This window comes from Haemaphysalis longicornis, unplaced genomic scaffold, assembly GCF_048455015.1.
Source record: "Haemaphysalis longicornis isolate Haplotype H1 unplaced genomic scaffold, Haemaphysalis longicornis Haplotype H1 scaffold_4, whole genome shotgun sequence".
Taxonomy (NCBI): domain Eukaryota; kingdom Metazoa; phylum Arthropoda; class Arachnida; order Ixodida; family Ixodidae; genus Haemaphysalis; species Haemaphysalis longicornis.
Window position 1 is genome coordinate 41,128,611 of NW_027526361.1, and position 26,804 is coordinate 41,155,414.

The 26,804-nt window shown below is 47.2% G+C and overlaps 2 protein-coding genes across 3 annotated transcripts; both read left to right on the plus strand.

The window, feature by feature from the left end:
- Positions 1-966: 966 nt before the first annotated feature.
- On the plus strand, positions 967-25,299 carry LOC144179728 (uncharacterized). Its single transcript, XM_077708172.1, has 3 exons — positions 967-1,208; positions 9,278-9,603; positions 20,942-25,299. The coding sequence occupies exons 1-3, from the start codon at positions 1,151-1,153 to the stop codon at positions 21,374-21,376; spliced, it is 819 nt and encodes a 272-aa protein (XP_077564298.1). The 5' UTR covers positions 967-1,150; the 3' UTR covers positions 21,377-25,299.
- On the plus strand, positions 1,172-8,132 carry LOC144178569 (uncharacterized). 2 transcript variants are annotated; one of them, XM_077706510.1, is made up of 2 exons: positions 1,172-1,302; positions 2,106-8,131. In XM_077706510.1, the coding sequence occupies exon 2, from the start codon at positions 4,716-4,718 to the stop codon at positions 5,013-5,015; it is 300 nt and encodes a 99-aa protein (XP_077562636.1). In that variant the 5' UTR covers positions 1,172-1,302; positions 2,106-4,715; the 3' UTR covers positions 5,016-8,131. The 2 variants fall into 2 exon arrangements, with proteins under 2 accessions (XP_077562636.1, XP_077562635.1); XM_077706509.1 differs by having other exon boundaries at positions 1,186-1,302; positions 4,657-8,132.
- Positions 25,300-26,804: the final 1,505 nt, after the last annotated feature.

Below are 26,804 nucleotides of genomic sequence, written 5' to 3' on the forward strand. Positions count from 1 at the left end.
TTGTGCAAGACCATGAAGCCTGTGCTAATACGCTTTGCCACTTGAACCAACTTCAACTGTGGTATCAAGACAGGTTTCACAAGTTGTCGCTTCTTCCCCCCCCCCCCCCCCCCTACCGCCACTTTTTTTCCCCCATGCTATAGGCACCCGCAATGAAATCATTTCTGCTACCACTAAACAGGAGTGGTTTGATGTTGGAACAAAATGTTTGAACTAAAAGCCTGCAACCCATTTAGTTTTATTTTTTATGGGAGTGTCTGCAAAAACTAGGGATGCTATCTTATACAATTCTGCTTGTGAAGCTGTTTTGTTCAAATAGGTATTCTAATAGGAACAAATATATTCAAATAGAAGCGCTTGCCCAAAGCACCTTTCGCCTCAAGACGTTTTCGGTTGAGTTGGTTTGTGATGTTGACTAAATAAATAAATAAAAATATGAGCGCTGCAAAAACAACGTACAAGAAGAACGGACGACAAATACGCCTGTTTGTTTTTCTCGTCCGTTGTTCTTGTAGCGCTCATATTTTTTCAGAACCTTCCTCTCGTAATTTACCCGCACGGCACAAGTGCATTGCGGCAAAGCGTGTCGGCGCTAGCAGGGAAACAGGGGCACGGCGGCCGATTGCAAGCGCACAATCGGTCGTGGAAAAAGAAAAAAAGAATTAGACGCCAGCAATAAAATCTTCAAAACCAGATTCATTCAATGCAAGCTCGTGTAGGTCCATTTAAAGCCCCTTCATCTGAAAGCGCCGATCAGTGTAGTGGGGTTAATAGTAACTCTGATTATATTAGATCACTGCAATGCCAGGCTAGTCAAATAATATTATTATTATGTAAAAACAAGTCGTATTTTTAGCGAGCTCGCATTTAGTGTTCACTACTGCAGTTTTTTGATTCGCAGTATCTTTTCTTTTTCTTTTTTTTTTCCCCACTTTGGAAAGTCGTATCACGATGGCATCAACGATGGCGGCGCCCAGCCGTTTATGAACCGTTTGTTTTGAAGTTTTGACCACGGAGGAAGAAGTTTGGACGGTGTTCGACAACTGGTGCAGTTTCATACTAATATAGAGTGCCAACTGACTACAGGTTTCTTTTTCTGCGTGCGACGTTTGCGTGTCAAGTGCAGAGGAAGAAAGAAAGTCACGTGCTCATGCAGCTTAGCAGTGGACACTATTCTTCCATCGTGGCAATGGAGAAGCGCGCACTTCGTGAGGATAACGGCGTGTCGTTCCCGACCGCCGGCTGCAATGCGTATTTCATTCTATGCTTTATTAACTCACTGTGAACGGGAAAACAACGAAGGTAATGAAGAGCAGTTTGATCGAGTTGTGGATGCATGCGAGTTCGCTTATTTTCGCTCCACACGGTATATGTGTCGACCGTTCGGGTCACGCGATCACGCGCCATTGACAAGCATAATGTCTTGTTCAAGGCATTTTACAAATGTGTGCTCAATGCGTCGGCAAGGTCAGAGAATTTATTAGCCCACGTTTTGTCTCCGTCATTTTGCACGTCGGTGGTCACGCTGGGACAGTGAGGCTGACACCCGCTAATAATCGTCCAAATCGCCGTGACTACTTGCGTTGTTTTTGCCAACGTTACTAGATCTATTGTTTTTGCCGCAAGCGCTTTTCCCTTGCGCCAAACAACGATTCTTATTTAGGAAAGGGTGAACATGGTTAATTTTAACGCTGGGGTTGCGAAATACGCACTTCTCAAAGCGACCGAGCAGACGAAACTGCCGGCGGCGAGTTGCCTGGCGAGAACGAAACGGAAGTAATGGCCTGTCTCTTGTGTCATATTATTGGCGATCTCTCCAGCGCCATTTCCGAGTTAGAAGCACGAAAGTTTTACCGCGCTCTCCGTAACAGTGCCATGTCGTCAGCTGTCGCGATTCATTTGACAGTCACGCTCCAAAAAGACTAAAGAACACACAACGCGAATACCGTGTCGATCTGCTTGTTGCAATGGTAAATTGTCGAAGGCAAAAAAGGCCCTAACTAGCCGTCGTGAAAGCACACGTGGCCTGCACTGTGACTTGTCGAATAAGCTTTGCGAAATCGAGAAACTGAAGCGGCTTGGTATGTCCTTTTCCACATTTGCAGGCATCAGTCTCGTCAATGAGCTCCCAGTCTGCAGTGGCGGCAACATCGGGCATTCTGACATGGCCATCATCTTCGAGTTCATTATGCAGGACCGATAAGTCAAATCGTTTCCTCCCTGCGGTCACCTTCAGTCTTACCAAGTGCTTGAGCTTAGTTGTACCATTTGGTGACAGGGAATATGCCACCTGTTAACCCAGAAAGAAGGCCATCTTTGAAGTGTAGTGGTGTTACAAGTGACTGTTCTAGCAACATTTAGTTATGAGGCTGAAGAAGTGGTGCATGTGTCGATGCTGCCACCTTTAGCATTGCTGGAGCTTCCGCTCATCTGTTACAAACTGCTGTGTTGTTTCCCATTGTTGGTCATCCTTGTTCAGTAACCCTTCATTTGCCACTTGATGTTGCCGTGGTTCTGATCCTGCTGAAGTCTAGGGTTCTCAGCCGTCAATGTTCTCAGCGTCGATGAAAAAGTTTTTTCTTAGCATGATACTTAATCTTGAATCGTGCCAGCTGTTTGCCATCATGTATCTATATATATGTCGGCTTCTAGTCTATTTAACATCTTATACCATGAACGGACACCTAACTATGTTGTAAACATTCTTTTCAATATACAAGTTAGGTTTTAAGCTTTTACAAGTGATTTACACGCATTTATAATAGACCAAGTGTGCGGTCGAAAGTGCTGTTTTCTCTGTACCACCCTGCCTGCCAAATTGAGGGCAAAGCGTCAGGGCTATATTGAATGGATTGCCAGTGTGTTTAACATGCAGTCAACAAACACAAACTTACTACGACAGCTTATGATGTTGTGAATGCAAAATGATTAATGTGCCATTGCTTAGCATGTCCTCTTATTATCACAAATCATATTTTCCGCCTTTGCACTGCCCACATGCCATCTGTTGGAATAGCATGCACCCTTTTCTTTATATTTTCTTCCTTCCTTTGCCTAGAACATCTTTGGTGTGTTTGTGCTTGCTTTCACCTCGCACATGCTGGAATCTTTCTGCTTCATCTTTAATGCCCTGTTTTTTTCGCTTGATATTATGAAAACCAACCTAAGGTGTGTTCTTAAAGGAGCCATAAAAAGAAAATACAACTTCGTGTAATTTGAAAGAAATAGGATTCAGTATCTCACTCAGCTCCATTACAGCCACACAAGATGTTTTTTTAACGAAAAAAAAGCAAGAAGTATTTAAAAACTTACAAATTTTGCGCTACAGTGACGTGTTATGAGCAGGAATGACGTCATACGGGCCAACAATAAAACATAATTTTCAGCGCGTTAACTGCACGTTAGCATTCAAGTGATGCGGTCATATGGAACTAGAGGCCCCATTACAGACGTCCAGTCATGTGTCGTCGTGACAGGTCAGTTAGGTGGCCGCCAATCGCGCAAACAAGGTTCCGTGACGTCATAGAAAAGTTGCGGGAAATTGGCTAGGGGGTTGCGACTGCTTCACACGTTTTCTTTAATATCTCCGTTATTTTTTCGAAGATTGCGATGAAAGTGGTATCATTGTTACCGGGACTAAGCAGTCATTTTAATAAACCCAACTTGTATTTTGTCTTCATGGCTCCTCTAACTCGAAGACCAAGGGACCTACTAGTTATGTACTTACATTTTACCTCTATTGTGCCTGAGATTTCCTTTGCGATAAGTATTGGGGACATGTATGACTTAGGCCAGCAGATTTAGTTGTATGGTGCAGTTCTGCCAACACAGATACTTTTTTTTTTTTGACGAATGGTTTCAATTTTTGGGCGGAAAGCTGAGTCGAGGGACAGACAGACAATCCCAAATTTTCATGCTTAGATAGGCTAAGATAGACTGTTGTCCGCAAAACCTTGCTGCTAACACAGTCACTGTATTTGTTAGCAAATGGGCTCTCAATTTTAATGACAGAGCTGTCTTGGGCTGGCCTTGATGATGTACTCTGCCGTTATCGTGTCATGCTCTCAGTAAAGCAAGTTTCCTCACCGTACAAAAAGCAGTTCCCAGTGCCGAAAAAACGTTTAATAATAAGAAAATGTCCCAGGGCCTTCATATTTTGTTATGGCGGCTCGTATTGCCCCTGGAGAAAGCTCTTCTCAGCAGTGCATTTGTGTTTAGAGGTGAAGCCGACTTCGAGGGGATCGGTGTAAGCTTGGTCGGGCTTTTCCACTTAGTCTGTTGACTGGTGAAGCATTGCCATCTATGGAGGGATTACGACTAAAGGAAACGGCTTTAACTGTTGTGGTGTCGTACGTAACCTGAAAGTAATTCAAGACAATTAGCCACTAGGACCACTCTACGATTACTCTGATTAGCTCACAGCCAAGTTGTAAGCACTACAGAAGTACTGTGTGCTGTCAATACGTGGCCATCTACAGAGGGAGTATGGTTATAGAAAACGGCCGTAACTGTTGTTTGACTGGAACTATGTGAAAACAAATTATGTGAGAATTAGCTGCTGATACTACTCTAACATTACGCACCCCAGCTTTGCTGGTCGCCCTTTTCCAGAGTGAGAGGGCACTGAATTTTTTCTTCTCTCTCTCCCTCTTGCAGTCCCTTGTCCCTCCGGGAATAGCCACAGGGTGCAGCACGACCCCCAGCTGGGTCGCCGGATGCTGCACTGCCAGCAGTGCAGTTTCACAACACTGCGCCCAAGCAAAATGAAGAGCCACCAGCGCATACATACGGGCCAGCAGCCACACCAGTGCAGCTACTGCAGCAAGGCCTTTGGGGAGAAGGGCACCCTGGTTGCCCACATGTGCATCCACACGGACGAGTGTCCGTGCCGGTGCCACCTGTGCCCCAGCGCCTTTGCCCAGATGTCCCACCTGGTGACCCACTACCTGGTGACACCGCTACCAGAAGAAAGCCCACGAGGAGAAGCAGCACATCCACCACCAGCAGTGTCGTAACGGGAGGGCCCAGCTGTGCATGTGCTCAGACACTCGCTCCGACGAGATTGGAGCCCTTTGTGTAGATCGTTACTAAGCATTGTTGTGCAGCACACCAAGAAGCGGGGGGCTGAAAGAGCCCATTTTATCCTACAGTGACACCTGGCTCCGCCGGGTGACAACTACTCCCTGCTAGTGCGAGGAGTGTGATTGGGGGTAGGACCCTTGCAGACAGTGGCATACTGCGTTGGTCACAGGTGGCTTGCGCCGAGGGCTGTCCCACCACCATAGCACGTACCTTGGCAGAACCGGGCGCCACTCACTCACGCTCACACAGAAAAATATATTTTGCCTCACGCGCTCACTCACACTCACGCTCACCAGTCGCCCTCACTACTTGCATTCACTCGCACCCATGCCCCCTACGCTCCCTCCAACTTTTGCACTCACTCACCCTCAAGCTCGCCGTGAACACTCGCACTCGGTTGTGCTCACGCTCGCCGTCACCAGTCGCACTCACTTGCGCTCGCGCTCCCCACTCGTCGTCTCCCTTCGCACGCAAGTGTGTGCAGCAGACCCTCCATGAGTCATGAAACTGAACAGTATTAGTACATTACGGCGTCAGAAGGCCATCCGAATCAAATTCCTAAATCAACACGCCACCAGAGAATCAATTTTAGGGTGCCCCATAACAGGAGCTCAGTGATGACATATTTCTGACGCTAAAAGCAATCCCGCCATCACAGCGAGCGGCTTCTGCGACAAATAGCCCAACAGCAAGTACAAGCGCAATAATGGTGCTCACCGCGGTAAGCTGCGCAAATGGCGCGAGTAGCACAAGTGCACTCACAAGTGGTGAGCAGGGCTCACGGCAAGTGGCATCCGTACTTGCGAGCAGTGAGCGTGGCTCCCCGCAAGTTGCTCTCGCACTTGCTAGTGGTGAGCGGGGCTCCCCGTCAGTTGCTCTTGCACTCACTCGCACTCACACTCGGCAGTCCAAAACGATGGTGAGGCTCACTCACCACTTACTCATGAGTGGTGAGTGGGGGGGATGTGAGTGCACTTGTAAGTGAGCCTGCCGACCTATGCCATAGAGTGCCCGCTTGAACACGCACTGCAGCTTTGCGATCCAGCCTTAGCAAAAAGACACACCTCTCTTGAAATGAGGGACTCGGGACGTGTCACCATGGATACATGTGCAAAACGCCCACACTGTGTGTATGTGGCTTGTGTAATTTCCCACTGCAGTGGTGCCTTCGGTCGGTAAACACCTAATGATGTCCAGTGCTTGTCCTGTGCAGTTCTTGTGCCGGTAATGTATGGGTACACCTATGAACATCCAGACAGCGAGAATAAACAGCGAGAATACACAGCGAGAATACACAACTTACACCAGCTACACACTGAAGTTTGTTTCGGCTGTTTTTTAGAGGGTCTATGACTTTTGAAAATAACTGGTATCGTATACTGGTTCTATATGCCACTAAAAAATGACATGTCATCCCCCCCTTCTCATTTTTCGTTATACACTTTCTTTGCATTTAAATGGGTGTGTTTGCTCGATAGCAAAATGTTCCTGGGATCTGCTTCCATGCTTTGGAGGTGATAGCATTATGGCATCCCCTGGCAATATTTATGATAGACTTCTTTACTGCGACATCGTGTTTGCATCTCTTTCTTTGCTTTCGTTTCTTTGTGTTTTGGGGCGAACCACCTCGACAGGCAGACTGGCATCACTTGTGACAGCAGACTGAAAGGAAAAAATGAGTTGCAATGTTGCATCTTGCAGAAATGTACAGCTTTTGAAGCGAGCGCTCTTGATTAAGTCATTTTGTGGTTGATGCAGCTTCTTCTGGTATGAAAACAATATCTTGTGTTTTTTTTAGTATACTAGAGGTCTCGCGCTGTCCTGCCTCATGGAAGCGTGAGCTGTTACGTTTGGAGCCCAGCAACATCATGTCAGACTTCATGCCCAACATCTATGAATGCGTGCACTGGGTCAGAGAAAAATGCTTGTCGAAGTTAACTACTGGAGTGATGGTTGAAAGATGACACCAGGCACCTGCATTCTCTTCTGAGTACCACAGGGATTATCGTATTTTGTTGTTTTGGAGGCAACTGTAGCATACACTTACTTTGCCGCGAACATCGAACGCTGTTGCAAGTTGTCTCTTTTGCAAGAAAATTATGCCTGCATGCTATTTCCCGATCATTGTGAAAGAAAGCATGCGCCCTTCTTAACTATGTGTCACCTGAAAATTGTGTTCCCTTATTTATTCGAATGTACATTGGCCCCAAACAGGCTTCTTTTCAGTTAAAAGTCGCATGAAGGACAAAACACGTTATCCGATTATGTCAGGTTGTGTGTGGCGACAATTTCGTGTGGACCGCTCTTGGTTGTGACCTTGGGTCGAATTTCTTAGGTCATCATTGCAGGCTGACCTCCCTTGTGTTGGGTGGTATTTTCTAAATAAGCACTCGAGGCAACTTGTAACCAAATGAATACGATATTATTATTCAAGTTTTAAACTGCTGGGTCATTAATCAAAGCAGAATTGTCATCATGGTGCAAAGGTGTTTCTTTGCATGTTTTTGCCCCTTTTTTTCCTCATGTTGCCATTGAAGCATTTACTGTCTCTTTTGATAGGAAATTCTGAGTGGTTGTAGATGGAGAATCCTAACTGTTTTAACCTAACCCTACCGCATACTTTGCTCCTAAGAAGCAGTGCCCAGGAAGATGACAGCTTTTTTCTTTCTTGCTGCTCTCTGTCGGATGACCTGATAGCTGTGTCGTTATCTACACCGACCATGGCGAACACTGCTGAGGTGCTTAGCCTAGCAGTAGCAGTAGAGCAGCAGTGTTTTCTTCTGTTGTGCCACACACTGTTGGTTTTAAGTCTTTCCAACTGTGTTTTGATTCGTTTAATGGGGTGTGTTTGCGTGGAAGTCGAATGTGCAGTCTGTAGCAGAAACAGCCATGATGAAATGATGGGAACTGTTTATAAGGGGCTGGTCATATTGGGTGTTTGTTGGGTGGGTGGTGCTTCTGTGGCCGCAGCAATGTGATTGATTGATTGCCAACGCAACGCAGGCAATGAGGCGCGCCGTAGTGGAGGGCTCCGGATTAATTTTGAACGCCCGTGTGTACGAGATTTCGGGGCACGTTAAAGATCATGATCTTTAACGTGCCCCTAAATCTCGTACACACGGGCGTTCTTGCTTTTCGCCTCCACACAGCAATGTGGGCTGAAAACACTGAGAATTATTCAAATTTGTGGTAGGCGTGAGCTGAGCAGCTTTCAAGGCAATGCGTGGCGATATTCCATTCCGAAATGGGGGCAAGCTAGGCACTTCCCGAGCAATGCAGAACGTTAATGAAATGTGTTGATATGCTTTGCCCTTTTTTTAAACCGACCTAGACAATACCGCACAAACCTTTATTTACGAAGGTAATGCATAGAATGTGCCACGACAATAACAGAAAAAAAAAGACATCACAGGTCTTTCACAAACTTTGGTGTTGCGACAACAGCACAAAAAGAAAAAAGCGTCACGGGTCTTTCACCAGCTTTGGCACTGCTGGGGTGATGCACATCAAAACCTGCGATTCTAGCCCAAGGGTACTGAGGTCGAACAGCAGAGCGCATTTAGCTCACAACAATAGAAGGCATAATTGAAGCAAACTGGTTGATGGTTCTGGGTGTGTACAGTGAGTGGCAGGCTTGCACCCACAGGGGGAAGGAACCTTATTTATTTATTTATGGAATACTGCCGGCCTGAATGCCAGGCAGGAGTGGGAATACGAATACGTGATAGTTGACTGTACACATATTGAAAAGCACAGTACACAAAGAAAAAAGAAAAAAACTTGAAACGTGTTGACAGGATTTTTTTAAGGTCGTATGAAAAAATAAAGGAAGAGAAAATATAACTCATACCTACGCAGAAATATACGCTGAGGACACTTTTTAACAGACCACCACCAAAGTGTGGGATCACACGAGATCTTTTTGGTGCGAGAGCACTAGGTGTGTCATTCCTGAGCAAGCTGCGATACTGGAGCTTCTGAAGCCTCTTGATTGAAAGACTACTGAGCCATCAAGATAGAGGAGGGTTTGTCTGTATTGCTAGGGAATGTCCAGGCACCTTAGACCTGTACAGAGTGCCATTCCTCGCACCAGCGGTAACACGCCCTCCTCTTTTGTGCTTGTTTTTTCCTGTTGCCCCTTCTGCCTCAATTGAAGGCAGGGCTCTCAGTTTTCCCCCCTCTCCCCCCGTTGCAGGCCATTTTCCCTCCATGGGTGACCGCAGGCGGCAGCAGCTGCACGGCCCTCCCCTGGGTCATCAACTGCTGCGCTGCCAGCAGTGCAGCTTCATGACATCGCGCCCAAGCCTGCTGAAGAGGCACCAGCGCATACATACGGGCGAGCGCCCCCACCAGTGCAGCCACTGCGGCAAGGCCTTCAAGCAGATGGGCCACTTGGCCACCCACCTGCGCATCCACACGGGCGAGCGTCCGTACCGATGCCACCTGTGCCCCGGCGCTTACACCCAGAAGGCCGCACTGGTCGTCCACGTGCGCACCCACACATCCGGGCGTTCCTTCTGCTGACTCTTCCGCCCCATGGCCTTTGCATACCGTCTCCAGCGGAGGACACACCTCCGCAACAGTAGTGCAGCAGGAAAGGAGGAGAAGGGCCAAGTCGTGAGTGTGTGCAAACAGTCTCCAAAGTGGTCACAAGCTCTCTTTTCAGATCGTTACAAAGCACTGTTAAGGCCAATCTCCATGGAGCGAAATAACTATAAAGAGAGGGTGAATGACAGCCAGTGGCGGACTCTGCACTGTCTGCGTTGTCAGTACAGCTCCTTGCCGATGATCTGCTTGAGAGAAGCCTGCCTCCTAACCGCAGAAACTGAGCAAACAGGTGGTGAGCAAAACCATCGGAGTGGAAAAAAACAATTGTTCACCACGAAGCTGGAGGGAGAAAGGGAGGGAGAGACTATTTTTAGCAATATGGATTTAGGGTGGAGGGATGGCCGATGCCCATAGGCCGAGCTCCCAAAAGCCTGTTCCCATTGGTGTGGGGTAAGGTAGGGCGGAATTTGGGTCATGTGGACACTCACAAAGCGAGTATCCCGTTTGTAGCAATGCAGGCAGTGTGGCGTGTTGGAAACTTGTGCGGGTGTATATGTGTGAGCGTGGTTCTGAGTGAAGTATTTGTAGGAGGTGCCCCATTTTAGCAACAGTGTGCCCTAGTGATGGGTGAGGGGGAGGATACGAAGGAGCTGGTAGTGCTCAGTGACTTCTTGATATGTTAGAAGTGCATATGGACATACTGTTGGGACTCTGGTTAAGCGGAAAAGAGGGGCCCACTGTGGTGGACCGTGCTTGGGCCTGATAGTGGGCCACCGCATTACTGCCTATGCCGGTGCCAGGCAGGGTCCACAGCAGGGATGCGGGTTGGATGGGGGGCTTCTTCACAAGACTGATATGTGGCAGTCAACGTTCGATGCCGGCCGCCTGATGAGCAGCACACAAACATTTCTGTCTATTTTCTTGGGTGCGAGGTGAAAAAAAAAAAAGCGGCAATACCTAGGAAAACAAGTGCAGAATAATTGTCTGCTGTTAGTCTGCTGGCAGCCAACACCCAAAGCACAAAGTGAACGTAGAAAGCTGTGATTGGCTGCAGCTATGAAGGTATGCTTGGCTGCCTCAGGCTGCGGTGAATGCCAGCCACCCAAAACCTAGCTCAGGCAGGTAGCCACTAAAAGGACTTTTTTTTTTTGTTTGCCGCTTCTTCGCTCCATGAAGGTCGGCCGTTATTCAGCACGCTGAAATATGGGGGCTGAGAACCCTTATGAGAGTCCATCATATCGAAGAGTAAGCGAAAATTTCCAAGAGAAAGTTTTCTTGTTCGTCGTCCTCGTCATCATCACATCATAGCCTCATCAGGCGGGGGACAATTGCGCCTCGTTAGCGTGGCAGGTGTCTGTGCGTGGGGCCTGTGCAGGCAGTGGCATCCTGCGTCGGTCACCAGCATCTCCTGACCAGGGATATACACGTCCCTCTAAAACAGGAATGAAAGGTCATTCCTTGTTCCTTCCCAGTTTCGAAACAAGTACCCGTTACAAGTTCCTTTAATGACAGAGGAACGCATTCCGTTACACTTTGAAAATTGGAAAGTGTCGTTACATTACCATTACATTTGCTTTTCGAATTAAAATATGCTATCGGATAATCCTGAGGCGCAATAAAGTGAACAATGTAAAACTCACATCGAGCTACGTATATTGTACGAATATGAATATTGCTGTCAGCAGACTATCTGGAGATAAAAATAATCTATAAAAACACTCCGAGATAAATTTTTTCAGGGGGTGCCGCGCATACTCCAGGCATATGTAACTGCAACTTTGTTGCTCGTCTATTACAAGTGCAAGACATATGCACTTTACACTTTGATCTTTAAAACGCGAGAGTGGTCAAGGTAGCTGAACCCGCCAGTCAACTCTGCATGCCCGTTCTCCGTTCTCGTCGCGTCCATTAAATGCGCTGTCAGGATACTGCACTTCAGATGTGCAAATAGAAAGTTACTCACAGGCACGAACATAATTAAATTTCTTGCACAAAAAAACACATCGAAAGAAACAATACATAGGCATTTAATTAATGAATGCTGATTCAATATTACAGTATGAATGTCAAAAAATGTCCAGAATGCATATTTGCAACTTAGTAGAGTCTTTTGTTAGAGTCTTTTGTTTGAACTCAGCAAAAGTTTAATCTCGATGTTAAGTCGTACAGACGAACTTGTGTTTTTCGTCCACATTTCGTTAATAATGTTGAAAAGCCATTCCACCGAAGCGCATGAGGGTACTGCCGTTTTGTGCTTGAGGAAAAGTTGGTCCGGTCCCTCAAAGTTCATTTGTGAAAGCGGGTAGTCAGCTGGTACCAGCAGGTACCGTGACAGCTCATCCTGTGTCCCAGCTGGTAGGGTTCGGTGCCCGAATGAGAAGAAATTTTCAGGCGCGGACTAGGTGGCAAAATTTGCGCTGGCTGGCTTGGTCCGTGCAGCCAGCTCTGTCTTTACTTGCTGCATGGTGATTCTACTGTATCTGACTTTTGAGGAAGCATGTTTTGCGGATGGGCGGCCACATTGGGCAGCTTATAGGAAGACAAACATTGTAGCGGCCTGTGGCTTTTTGTACTAGCTTCAGTGCCCTAAAGCCCTGGCATCAAAACAGTCAAATTATAGTAATAGAACATTTACAGAAAAAACGTTGTCCCCTCTGCCGTTGCTTTGTAAACCCAACGAGTTACCATTACAGTTCCACCAGCCCTTAAAAGAAGGGTGGCATTCGTCCATTTCTCCCAAAAGGAACTAGCTCCAGGAATGCTGTTCCGTACAACACTGCTACTGACTAGTGCCTACTGGAACGCATGCTGCAGCTCTGTAGAGCAACACAAGCAAGAAGACACGCCCCTCCTGAAAAGGGGGAATCTCCGTGTGTCTCCATATGGATACGCATGTGAACACGCACAATGCGTGTATGCCTCTCATGTGATTTCCCACTGCATAGGTGCCTTCTGTCAGTAAACAGCATTTGACGTCCAGTGCTTGTCCCAAGTGCTCCTTGTGCAGATAAATTGTTAAGCCATGTGGCCAGTTCTTATTTTGTATGGCAGGGGTTGTGCACATGAAAGTCAGGCATGGAGGTTTAGGAAGGAACAATAAGCTGATGTGAATTTGCTTAGAAAGGGCTGGTCGAATTAAGTGCCCAGTTGTTGGAAGGTGCTTTTTTTGAAATCACTAATGTGAAGGCTGGATATGAGTGCTGTGGGGTATGATGGCACATTACAGTCAAACCTCGATATATCGAACACGGGTATATCGAATTATTGCCTATATCGAACACTTTCTATATCACGCGGAAAATCCCATGCATTTTTTAATTTTTAATTCGAACTGGGACGGACATGAAATGGGTATATCGAACTCCGCCACCCCAGACTGCCCAGACCGCTCGCGCTCTGTTGACAGGCGGCGAGCTATCCCGCAGTACCCTGAAGGATAGCGGTGGCGCGATGGGCGTTTTTGACTGCTGCGCATCGGTTGCACCGAAGCAGAATTGGACGGTGCAAAAGAAGAATGCGAGCTTGAAGAAACCTGGGGCCACCTGGAGCGCTTTGTTGGTGCTGAGCCACGAAGCATGTGCATTGATGACTTTGTTGGCGGTGACGACAGCACCGGAACGACGGCGGATCTGACGGATGTGGAGATCCTAGCGGGGGTTACTACTGAGCGCACAAACGAAGACGCTGCCGAGGTTGTACCCGCAAGCGCTGATAGTGCCCCGCTCCCAACTTCGACCGAGGCTTCAGAGGTTTTGGCCCTACCGCATCCCTACTGCAGCGCTATAGAAGGCACCGGCCTGTCGCTTGTGGAACGTTTGGACTACGTTGAGGAAGTCGTGTATAACACGCCAGGCTACCTTGCTGCAGTACTTTAAGCCAAAAGAATAAATACTTTGAAGCACCAAGTGAGTATTTACTGCACAATTCGTTAATTTATTTATTTGTACCAGTTTATGACGCGTTTTTTACGTGATTTTATATATCGAATTCTGGTTATATCGAACTATTTCGCGGGTACCGCACTGTTCGATATATCGAGGTTTGACTGTACTCTTCAACAAATATGTTTTCTTGCACACTTCGTGTATCTATATGTGTGCTTCCTCATGTGTTAACTCTCTCGTTGAAAACTGCATATATTGAAGCCAGAAAACGAAAAATTTCCAGTTGATTATCAATGCACAGCTGTTTGCGTTGCAGTCACCATGATTTCTCGGAAGGGTTCAAAAAAAAAATAAAAGATTGTTTTCATCACATTGTTCACGAAAGCGCTGGGCAATCAGTCTGAAACAGAAGCATTTGATAGTTGCGGGTCGTCAGCATGGTTTGAATTCTGTGGCTATCAAGCAGTTGGACACAAAAGAAGTTGCTTTTGCAGCTGGCATAGCAGTGTATAGTTGAAAATTAAAACTGCTTTAAGCTTGTCAAAACTTCCACAGGTGAAAGCTGTAAACAGTTGGTGATTAAGCAATGTGATGGCTGTGTACAGTCGAGCCCACTTATAACGAACCCGACCGTTACGGTGAATCTGTTCATTATATTCAAAATTCGTTATAAGTGTAATAAGTGCTTCCTACACATGAAAACGTGGCACGCATACGGTGGGTGCACTGAAGCGGCTGCGGACATCGCTTGGACGGCGCGCGGCGATAACGGCGCTAGCTGCAGCCATGAAGTGAAGCTTGCCGCTCGCTCGCCGGATTGGAACTCCCGATCCAAAAAGAAGTTAGACAAGTGGAAAAATTGCTTATAATATAGGCGTAAATTGCCCTATGAGTTTTCTCTGGCGCCGTTGCACTTCCTGGCCGACGAGTCGGAATTGATCTTGGAGCTCAGGATCTTTTCTCTGTCTTTAAATTATAGAGATTATCGACTTGGACATGTCGGATTTCTTAAACAGGTTACAGTTTTTTGCTCCCTGCATAAGGCCGTTCACAATGGCCAACTGTGCAATGTCCAAAGGTGGCCACAAAAGTGACGTCCACAGAGAACAACCGATGACACCTCAGTGGCACTTGACGTTTTTCGGTCTCGTGGCCTGCGTTTCAGGTTGCTTACTGTTTTTTTCCTTCGCTTTTCTCTCAACAGAACTGGAAAGGAAAGCACAAGTGAGCATCAATGGGGACTGCCGAAATCCATGCAAAGCTAATTTTGTGGCCCACAGACAGGCTGGACGGGAGAAACACATGTGCCTCACAGGTTTTGGCACAGCCCCAATGCCAGCTTTCTGCAAGTTTGCTGCCGTCTCCCTATCTCACTCCGTGCCCTCCGTGTTCTTGCAAACGAAGTCGGGGGAGGGGGGGGCAACATGGAAGTTAACTTCAAGGCTGTCGAGGGGACGAAAAGAAGATTAGAATGCTGGTGGACGAAAAGCAGAGAGGGGAATATTGCCTAGGACAGTTACCACTTGTAACAGAAAAAAAAAACGTATTTTGTGCCTAATAAGCTTTTTGTGCCTGCCCTAAGCAGCGCTAGTATTGAACCAAAAGTGTAAAACATAGGTATAGTCTTTTTTGGTAAGATGACATGTCATCACCCCGATACAAAGGGGAAACCAATAGAAATCATCATCGGAAACCACGACGACCTCCTTTATTGTTTATATTGTCTTTCCCTGTGGTTTTTATTTGCTGGCTGCAATCAGTTCTGTTGAAAAAGGGTGATCCCCGTGTAGTTCATTTGAAGCTTTGCGTTCGCGGTAAGCCAATCAAAGTGGCGACTACGAAGGCCAGGTGTGGTCGGGCCATGTTCGACCATTCGCTGAACCCAAGTTGCGCCCTCACGCCAGTTCGTTATCTGAAACGAAATGCATTGCCTCAATGCATGCTGTGACGGTCATGCCGCATTCATTCGTCGTAACCGAGCGTTCGCTATAACTGTGGCTGTTATAAGTCGGCTCGACTGTAACTCTGTAATTGTATTTTTGAAACTCGAAGTTCCATTGAGAATGATCCTGCAGGTGTCTTGAAGACAGAAAGGTAATAATGAAAAGCTACACCGATTTCACTTGCATTTTCCATTGCTTGCTAGTTGTAAACATTGTATAATGACCTTACCAGATTATATTTTTGAGTGCATAAGGCATGCTTTGACTTCTTCCGGCTGATTTACACATCTTTTTTTAGTAAGAAAAGTGTATTTAAAAGTGCTGTCTTTCTCGTATTATTCTTTCCTGTGGACTTGCTTACATTGTTGCTGATGGCACTGGCAAGTTGTCAGGGCCAAATTTAGCGGATTGCTAGCATGCGTACTATCCGTGTGTAGACAGACACAAAATTCTGAGGACACCTTACAATGTAGTGAATGTGAAAGCACTATTGTGAGATACCTCAACATGTCCTGTCATTATCATCATCATAATTTCCTCTTTGTGCCTTTTCCTTTTTCCATGTTGGCACTGCTTGCGCACCATTTGTTGGGACAGTGCCGTATGATTGCAGGATCCAGTGAATGGTGCTGCTACTTTGTATCGAGCAAGGCACACATTTTGCAAAAACATGCTGGGGTATTTGTGTAATTGCTACTCCTGTAATTAACATGCCCAAATTACTCATGTAGGCCTCAGTACATCTCCAACACAAATTTACTTTCTCGCACTCCGGAGACTCTGGGTTTGATACAGTGCCACCCATACCAAAAATTGTTGAATTTTTTTAAGTGCAGAACACTTTAGGGGCTTGCCTTGTCGTTGTAGCTCTCTGGGTGGACCCAAGTAAAGCCACACAGTGTTTCATCGTAGCGGCTCTACTTGGCGTAACGCAGAGGCCTTGAAAAAGCGGTTTATACAGTCATAAGCATTCGAAACTCGTGAACTGCTGGCGCTTGTCTTACATCCCTCCGTTGTTTAGCACAAAGAAAACTGTCGATACATTTGAGGCAAAGTATGCGTAACCAACTGGCACCACCCGTGTTCATTTAGTTAGGGGCGCTCATTGGGTTGGTTTTTATGATAGTAAGCGAAAAAAAAGTGGCAGTGAACGCCAGCACGTGCGGGAGGAAAAGCATGCACAAAAAGAACAGAATTCCTGTGGGCGCAGTTTCAGGCTGCGGGCGCACGAGCACTGCGAAGGCGGGAAATATGAAATGCGTTGGAAAAACCTCTGTTGAATTCATCAGGAGAGGAATGAGACAGGGCGGCGAAGAGCGTGATGCGTGGTAGCAGTGAGTGGATAACGGCGCCACAGCTCATTATGGTGAATCACTGCTCTGCACTTGCGACAGCTTTCACATTGAGTGAAACGGCTTTAACCTTTTTTCAGCTCAATTACTTTCCTTTGTGAACACTTCTCTGCGAAATTTGGCATCAATCTGAGAATTGTTTCCCCTAATTTATTTCTTTTGTTCTTTCAGAGGCCGGTCACTATTTCTTTTTAACCCATCCATCAGCCATGTTGGAGCCATCTCTTGTCCATGACGACGTCTGATTTTTTACCTACTGCATTTACCCGTGCTTTTGCATCTAAAAGTCACTGGTAACAAACAAAGGAAAAAGTGAAAATTTTGACGGATGAGCATTGCACGAAAACACTCTGCAATCTAGTAGGAGCAGTCGCTGCATTTGCCAGGGTCAATGTATGGGGTTTTCTGTTCTTCTGCCTGCTACAAATAAATTGAGACCCTAGACTTTCGGTAAACAGTGGAATGTTTAATTGCGTTGGTCAAACATGACAACGCAGCCATGAATGGGACCCGTTTACTAATCTAATTTACTAAAATTAACTTGATAATTTACCCTTCAAGTGCATTGGGCAGACAACTGCTTTACAAAAGCTTGCTGATTCTTGGCATGGCTGCCATGGATGGAACTTTATCTAGTTCTTTTGTTAAAAGTACATTGTGGTAGGCTTCAGAACAGTCTACTTTAGTGCGAATAATGTACCAGTTTTTAGTGTGCAGCATTTTACCCTACTGATTATGCCCAGGAATGCAGGTTACTGGTGCCAGTAGAAGGACAAGTTCTTGTTGATTTAATTTCATGTTAACTGTTTCAAGGAGATCATTAATTTTATCAGTGTTACCAAGCCCTTGCCAAAATTCTGTGGTATCTGCCACTCTACGTGGATGTACAGCCCAGGTGCCGTGGAGCACTTTGGCTGTACGTCACCTTGGGTGCTATTCCAGAAGGCCCGAGACTGAGTGAAACTCAGGAAACACGAGCTCTAGCGACGCCCACATAACGTGATGATAATATTTTGAGGCGGGGTTCAAGCGCTTGCAATTCACGCTATTTGCTGATTATTGGGGTGACGTAACCGGTCCAGGGCAGCGTGTTCCATGGAGGTGCGACTAGGGCGTGGCGCGTTTTTCACTGCTGTCTCGTTCCACTGCTGCACTTGGTGGCTGCTGGGGTCAAGCAAATCCAATTACATTACCTTATCGCGCTTTTGTTTTATTAATGTGTATTTCACTACACAGTTCATTAATTTTTTTTTATTTTAGGCATTCTTATGAGCTTCTTGTTTGAAATTCGCCGTCCTAAAAAACAGTTTCTGCCCATTTCTGCCATCGGTGGCAGACAATGCAATCACGTGACTAAGGCCGACTGGCAAAAAAAGAAAGCGGGTGATGGAAAGGTGCCACATTCAAAGTAATTGCTGCTATGTGTTATCGAAACCCTTCGTCCGCTTTCGTGTACGCGATTTCCTCAAGCACTTCAGTCTGCTTACGTGATTTGAAGGCGAAAGCTGGGCGATTCTTAATAACAACTGGTACATTGTAGTTGCGATAAGTATTCACAACTGATGATTGTACTTGCGATAATTATTGACTGATATATTGCACCTGCGTATTTTTTCTTGCTTTTGTTTCTTTGTCTTTCGGCATGAATTTTGGCATTCTACCGGCTTCTTTTCTGCTATAACGTGCTTGCGTCAGTTTCTTCTCTTTCATTTCGTAGTGAACTCGTCAGCAAGAAGACTGGCACACAGCACAGCCTCCCTATAATCGGGGTTCTGTGCAGCTGGTGTGCACCTGTCATTCTCTTGTGCCATCACGTTCATGTGTCATGCATTATTCTACAACTTTTACTTTTCCAATTCACAGTTTTGTGAATTTCTAAAACCGAGCCCATTCGCTCCTCAAAGCTCTCAATTGCAGGCAAGTCACCCAATTGGGCATGTGTTTCGAAGAAAGGAATAGCAACAACCCCAGCTTTGCAAATTTTTTTCCTTTATTTCACTTTGCTCTTCACAGCTTTTGTTCAATGAAGCTCCCCACAGTCGTTGGTTTTTTTTATGGACTCTATACCGTCACCCTCCATCTGGCGTCAAGCTGTTTCTTTCGGTCTCAATCTTGCCTTCCCAAGGTTTCGATGATCCGCTTCCTGCCAGATGACAAAGACGCTGAACAACACCTGTTGAAATGTGTAAAGATCGCCTCCGATAAAAGACACACGCCGTTGATTATATACTATCCTGCGAGTAACGTTTTCACAAGGAATGATGACACGAAACTCCTCAAGAGAAACCGTCAGCCGCACTGAAGATGAATGAAGCGCACGGTCATGCAACACTACATTGGAAGGTTTTGCTAGTAGGCCATAACTGAAGCACGGCCACTCGATGGAAACCTTCTTTCCATCGAGCGGTCACGACTGAAGCGTACGCTTTGGCTGCAGACGGATAAACGCATGGTAGAACCTGAGGAAGCCATGGCCGGCTAACCACCCAAAAAAGGCGAAAAACTTGTCTGCAGTAATCCTATTACGCACACACCAGCCGACTGTTGACTGAGGGCGGTCGCAGGTGCGGTCGCTACCAACGCTTCCGGGGAAGGTGTCCGTCGTGTAAAACTGCAGCACATGTAACACTTCTCGGCAGTCATGGAGCAAAAGCCGCCTCAAAGTCATCGCAAATGGTGCCGGGCGCCAGATGGCTGCAGAGCCAATGCATAGTACTTTCAAGAGATGAAGAAAAGCTTGAAATTCCCCCTCCGGTAAAAAAAAAAAATCTATTGGGATATGTATACGCCTGCTACGGCGACCGTGGACAATGAATCGCACCGCAGCAGCCGGCAACACGAGCATCCCAAGTTCAACTCAGCCGTGTGTCAATCACACACACCCAGCCCACTCGTGGGTGCGGTGTAGCTACCGAAGCCCCACCCAACTATGCCTGCCATGGCGTCCACATCGCTGGTGGGGTAGCGTTGCAGCCACGAAGTCACTTTCATTTGATGCTCCGGTCGCAAAGCTTAGCAGAAAACAATGAACGAATGAAGTCCCAAGGCCACCGTCGGTCAAATGCTGCCACAGTCTCAAGGGGGGGGGGGTTCGGTCCGAACGAAGTGCTTGCTCTAGGAGCAGCCAAGACGACTAGATTTTCCCACGGCTGTCGTATTTGTACACTGCAAAAACACAATCGACGACAGATGACACGCTAAATTGGGGCGATGTCTGATACTACGCCCGCGGTCTGCACGTAAACAAAGCCGGTCGCGTTTGACAGTCGGGAGGAGGGCGCGTTCATTTCGCGCTACAGTGAATTGCTTCGCTTAGTTGGTTTCGGCTTGCGCTGAGCTGCACTGGAGCCACCCTCAAATCATGGGTAGGAAACATGATTCAGTGGAAGAACCAAACACCGAGAAAATCGGAGCCGCCCCGTGCCGCTGTTAGTGGGCGGAGCTTTAAAAGAAGGCTGGGGCCAGGCCGGAGGTAAAAAAGGAATAGCTGTGTTATCTACTTTACATAACGGAGTGCGTATTGCAACTCGATTCTAGATGGCGCTGCACGTGAATGTTCACACAAGCCGTGCTTTTTCAACGTGAGCGGCCTCAACTGGCGCGCTGATAATTGCCATGCATGCTCCACGCTTGTGCCGGTGTCGCTTGAGGTTTATCGGATGCTGTACTATCACTACTTTGTTAACTCGAGCAGCTGGAAACTCGGGACCGAGCTATCTCGGGCCTTCTGGAATAGCGCCCCTGGGCTGTTCATCCACTTGATATTCATGAGCCCGATACCCATCAGCTGCCTGGCGCTGCCGAGTAAGCTGATGCCGATGTTCTGTGGACAGCAAAGCACCTCCAGTGATTAACACTCCCGCTGCTCCCCAGGAAATGCAAAGAGGGGTAACAGAGGATACCTTTTTTGTGCAAGAGCACTACACATGCTGTTCCTGGGCAAGCCTTGAATGTGAAGTTTTGGTAGTCTCCTGAGTGAAATATCGCCCAGCAACAAAGAGGAGGGGTCATTTGCATTGCTGGGCAATGCCTGGGCACACTGGGCTTGAGCAGAGTGGCTTGCCTGGCACCAATGCTCCCTCCTCTTTCGTGCTGGCTCATTCCTCTTCTGCCTCACTGTTTGTTGTAAAAGGGCTCTCAGTGTTTCTCCTTTCTCCCTGTCACAGTGCCTCCTCCCTCCCGGAATGTCCGCTGGGTGCAGCACGGCCCTCCCCCAGGTCCTCGGCTGCTGCGCTGTCAGCAGTGCGGCTACGTGACTCCATTCTTGACCAACCTGAAAAGGCACCAGCGCGTGCACACAGGCGAGCGCCCCTACCAGTGCAGCCACTGTGGCAAGGCCTTCGCACAAAAGGAAGGCCTGGTCCTCCATCTGCGCACCCACACAGGCGAGCGTCCCCACCAGTGCCACCTGTGCCCCAGCGCCTTCGCCCAGAGTGCTACGCTGGTCAGCCACGTGCGCAGACACACGGGCGAGCGCCCGTACCGGTGCCTCCTGTGCCCCATGGCCTTCACAAAACGCCTTCAGCAGAAGGCACACGAGAAGAAGGAGCACAGCCATTGCCAGTAGTGCAGCAAAAGGAGGAGGGCTCTGCTGGGTGTGTGCGCAGACACTTGATCCAGTGAGAGCGGAGGGGGCGGCAAGTCCCTTTTTGCGGAGCATTACAAAGCAGTGTTGTGCAGCGTGCCAAGAAGTGGGGCCTCAGAGAGAGAGAGAACCCATGTCACAATTCAACAAGACCTGGCTCCGAGCAAAAATTTCTGCGTTCGTCGTCACATTGTAACCTCGCCAGCCGGGGGACAGTTGCTCCATGATAACGCAGAAAGTGTGATTGTGGACGGGACCTGTGGCAGACAGTGGCAGACTGTGTGGGTCATGTGGCTTGCACTGAGGGCTTGCCAACCACCGTAGGGTGCCCATTTTAATACGTGCTGCAGCTTTTCAGATCAGCACAAGTAAAAAGATGCACAGCTCTTGAAAAAGGGAATCACGATGCGTCACCGTGGGTACGTGTGCAAACACGAATACTGTGTGTGTGTCTCGTGTAACTTCCCGCTGTGATGGTGCCCTTTGTCGGTAAACAGAAGGTGATGTCCAGTGCGCTTCCCGTGTGGTTGCATGTTTCTTTTTGGGGTAAGCGGTGCGAAAGGTGAGGGAAGTGACTGGAGGAGAGTTGGGGTGAGTAACTACGGCCACAGCGAAGCCGCTAGTGTGTTGGTGCTCTGAGGCATATGCATGCATGCCGTTTGGGGATATGGGCATTTTACCTGTGAGGGTACACTGACACCTACGCTCCACGAGGTGTACGGGGTGTATTTTGCACGAGAAGGGACGTATTTGGAGGCATTCGTGGATGTCCCAAGGCAAGGAAGCTCCGCTTTCTACCATTGTGGTGATACCAATTCGTAAGTGGTGAAGAATGGGCTTTCCTGTATAAGTGGTAGAGAGGTGGCGCTGCTTAACATACAGAGAAGGAAACATAAGAGTCATAAACATGAGAGCATCCCATCAATCGGACTACATCCACACGGGCGAGCACCTCCACCAGTGCAGCCACTGTGGCAAGGCCTTTGAGCATAAGGGCAGCCTGGTCACCCAAATCACCTAACCTGACCCAAATATTCAAGCAATGCTAGTGCACTGTAATGCGCATTGCTACGTGGCTAGATGTAAAACACGACGTGAGAAAGAAACACCGCTGCTATCTCAAGTGTCCTTGCATATTCAGCCTGTGGTCATGGTGCTACTTTGGTTTTTCGGTGTTACATACGCCAGGCAAATAACTTTCATCGCATCACTGAAGTTTCTACCAGGCCCCTATAAAGGCTTTGAAGTCTTCAGGGCTGTGTTTTCGGTGTTGCGACACACGCTACGCAAGTAGCTTTTGTTTCAGCACCGAAGCGTGTACGCCAGCCGAGACCGCACTTAGTACACTGCTCTGTCTGCAATCATCTGCGCGAATGCAGAGGCCCAGGTGTACGAACAGGTTGGTATAAAACTACTTGTAAGTCGTAGCATATTGGGCCAGCGAGAGAGAGTGAGAAAAAACTACACTTCTCAATTGCGCTTAGTGCTTTTTCTACGGGATTCGCACACGTACGAACAAATTTTTCGCTGTCGGGTCACATTTATGTAGTAGCTGAATGATATACAGTGAACTGGCGTTACGACGAACTCGGTTAACACGAATTTTGCTTATGCTGAACAATGTGGGAACATTTGTTTGGTTTTCCATAGACCCAGTGCAGAAAAAAAAAAATTGCGCCCACCTCCCCGCGAGGGGAACCCTGTGTAGATGTGACGCATCGAGGGGTTCACTTGGTGTTTACGTTGGATTGATTCTGAAATCGCATGAAACGTGTCGGGAACGCGTATGATTATGTTTATGATTATTATGATTATGATTATGTTTATGATTATGTTTTATGATTATTATTATGTTTTATTGGCCAATCTTGGTCACTCTCTCTAAGTGGTATGCTTGGGGCTTCGCTGTCGCAACGACCTTTACTCCATCATTGTTGCTGTAAGTGGGAGCTTCTTTTCTTTTATTGCAAGTGTTAATCAGTGCCCCATCATGCGTTGTATCAGCAGCTTCTTGACGTAGTTTGAATGAGTCAAGGATATAAGGCGCGTTCGTAGCGTTTGATTCTGTCTCGGTTTTGTGGCGCAGTGGGAAGAGCACCATGTACCTCACGTTCCGCCCACAGGGTCGTGGGGTCGAAACCGGGCTCCGCTAACTATTATTTTTTTTTATAGTGTAGGGGGAGGGGTGTGGACGGACAACACCGTGTGGAGGGACAAGGCGAGTGAATGAGATGCAGTCACATCTAAAATCCGCCTTAGACGAACAGCCTTGCATGTACTCTTTGGTTAAGACAAACAACTTTTGAGGTGACCACCACTGCTGGCAATTTTGGAAGCGAACATGGCAGTCTTGGTGGGGTGCAATGGGGAATTTACGCGACCAGAGGGAAAGAAAAGTGAAGTAAAACCACATTGCGAACCGAATTCGCGCCGCGGAGGAAGAGAGGGAGCGAGAAAAAAAGACACGCAGATAAAGCTACCACTTCTCCCACCCTTCAACCTGCAGAGCCAGTGGCAAAGCAAAGTAAAAAAAAAATTGAGAGTGAGTATTGTGGCCGCACTACTCAGGAGAAGAGAGGCGCAAAATTAGGAGGAGAAAAAAAGAAAAAAAGAGATTGCAGGTGACATCTAAGTTCGTGCCTTAAGATGTATGATGCAATAGCGTTACATCAACTCTCGGGAAGCGTTGTCGAATGGCATTGCCGAAGTTAATGATCTATGCTTCACGAGGACAGGGTAAGCGAATAGAGGAAGACTAGCAGCAAAGATGTTTAATCGCCAGGGCCCAGGGGAGACAGAGGCCCTCTGTGCTTTTGGCTTAAGATGGGAGCGTGAAAGGTTGTGGCTGCGGGGTGTTGGTCAGTTTGAGCGAGGAGGTCGCAGTGCAAGTTTCAAGGTTCGCACAGCTCCTTGAAAACCTTGAAAACCCTCGAATTTAGAAGTGTAAATTTCAAGGCCTGGAAAGTCCTGGAATTTTTAAAGGGTCCTTGAAAACCCTTGATTTTTCTGGAGATAACCAATGGCCCTATCTTTTCACAAGAATTTAAAGTGTTTGTCATGAATTTTAGGTGTTAAAAATGTAAAGAAACATTGTAACAATCAAGTTTCAGTGTATTGTGTGAAATTACGAGTCGTGGATTCTCATTACGAGGCAACATTGGGAGCAGCACTCCTCAATAGAATTCATGTCACGATACAATCCCGTGAAAGCCGGCTTCTGTTCTCTATCTTGCATGTTCCATCTAGTCTGTGGACGGCCTTTCATTGCATGTTTGCTGTGCCTCATACGCTCCATCTGCGTTTGCTTTTACGTGCAAATGGTGGACGTGTACAAATGGTGTACAAATGGTGTACGTGTGCAAATGGTGTACATAAGTAGTTCATCCTGCCTTGCAGCAACACTTGCTGAGTTAATTTCAGCTGATACTCTTGTTGACAAAGCAGGAGATGTAGGCAACATTAACTAAGTTTTGAAATCAAACAGCCTCAGCAAAACACCAAGAAAAAAGAAAAACCTCTAAATATAAACTATAAAAAAAAGCTGGGGGAGCATTCTTGAACCCATAGCACCGATCTAAATGTGCATCAAAATTTTGCATTTTGTTGAAAAAGTTATAAATAATCCCAGATAAAACATAAGATGGGGACCTTGAAAATGTGTTTTCTGGTCCATGAAAGTCCTTGAAAACCCTTGAATTTTTGCTTTTGAAGCCCGTACTAACCCTGAAGTGTTTCGAATTGTTTATTCTCTAAAGTTTGTGTCGGACTGACTGTCTTTGCTAAGAAAGAGAGAGTGAATTGGGGTTTAGGAAAAAGGGGGTAAACAGATGGTGGGGGGATAAACGGTGGAACCTGAAATCTAAGGCCCCAGGAGCAGCAGCTTCTGTTCTTGCCCTCTGAATAAGCTCGTGCTGATCTTAAGGTAATGAGCTGGTCAAAGCTTCCTGCCATATCTTGATAAAAGTGCAACATGGACCTTCGAACATGGCTTGGTTCCGTGGAAGAGGGGATGTATGATGACGTATAATGTTCCCACCGGCATCTTCACCCACACTTGCAGATACTCGTGTTGGTTTATTGCAACGTTCAGGACATTCAGAATCGCAGTCTCTGTAGAGGAAGATTACGATTCTTCGACATTTAGCACGGGAAAGGATCGTGAAAGGATCGTATTCCTAGATGTAGGATGGGAGATGTTGTGAACGTTTTTCGGGTAGGGGAGTGTGGTGGCCGAGGACACAACTTACACGGCAGGTGAGTTCACGCGCCCCTTGCTCGGTGCCTCGTTCGCTCCCAGACCCTTGTGTCCGGTTGTTCAGGTGACGCGACTTTGCTAACCTTCACTGAGGATGGGAGTATCTTACCGAAGTGTTTACCGTAAAGTTCCAAGAGAGCACCCTCCCTCGAAACATCGCCCACCCCCTTAAGGGGTGAACTATTCAATTTACTAAAAAACCCTAAAGATCACCCACGCCCTAAAATTGATGGTCTTAGTGCCGATGAGAGGACAAAATAACGCGAATCGTCTATTCATGCGTTGATGGTCACTTATTTTTCCTTAAATTTCTGCACTTGACCCTAAAGTTCACCCACCTCATATTTTTTTTTCTTTATATCATTGCAGTTTTGGTTGGCGGTCCGATTAATTTTTTGTAGTTTTTAGTACCTGACCCGAAAGTTCGCCCATACCGTATTTTTTCGCTAAGATGGCTTATTGTTCTGGGCCTCTTTGCAAATCGGACAGGAAGAAAAAGACGCCAGGGCCATTGTTTCACAAAAATCCATCCGACATTGACTTGAGGAGAAAATGGCTTGTCGTGATTCGTCGGGATAGCTAGGCACCGAACGATTTGTCTTGCTACACTAAAGTGTGTAGTCGGCACTTCAAGAACGAAGATTTCTTCGAAGGCAAAAGGCGACGGCTGAAGAAGGCACTGTACCTTCCTTTTTCGAAGATTACTCTCAGCGTTCGCAGCCAAAGCCTGTACTGGACTGCAGCTCGTCGGGAGAACAATAGAACTCAAACAAAAGGGCTCGTTTTTGGAACGCAGGGCGCGCAGCTAGACGGTTCGTCAGATGTTATATCTCGCTCCATCCCGCTTCCGTGTTTTCCATAATTGCGGCATCCCTGCCTGACGACACCTCCGTGGCAGGGGTTTATCCAGAATTACGATTTTGGGGGAGTTTCGAGATCGTTTTGGGGGGCGGGTGTGTATAAATCCCTGGGCAGGGTGCTTGTGGTTGTGGAATATTTTTGGGGGTTATCGAAATGCTCCTGGGGGGATGTTGTGGGGGGGGGTATAAATCCCTGCTCCGTGGTCACGGTAGCAGATGGATATTCGGGACAGCCTGGTGCGGTGAACCTTGAAGACAAGCATGGTCAAGGTGTTCAGGTTGACAGCAGGTTGGC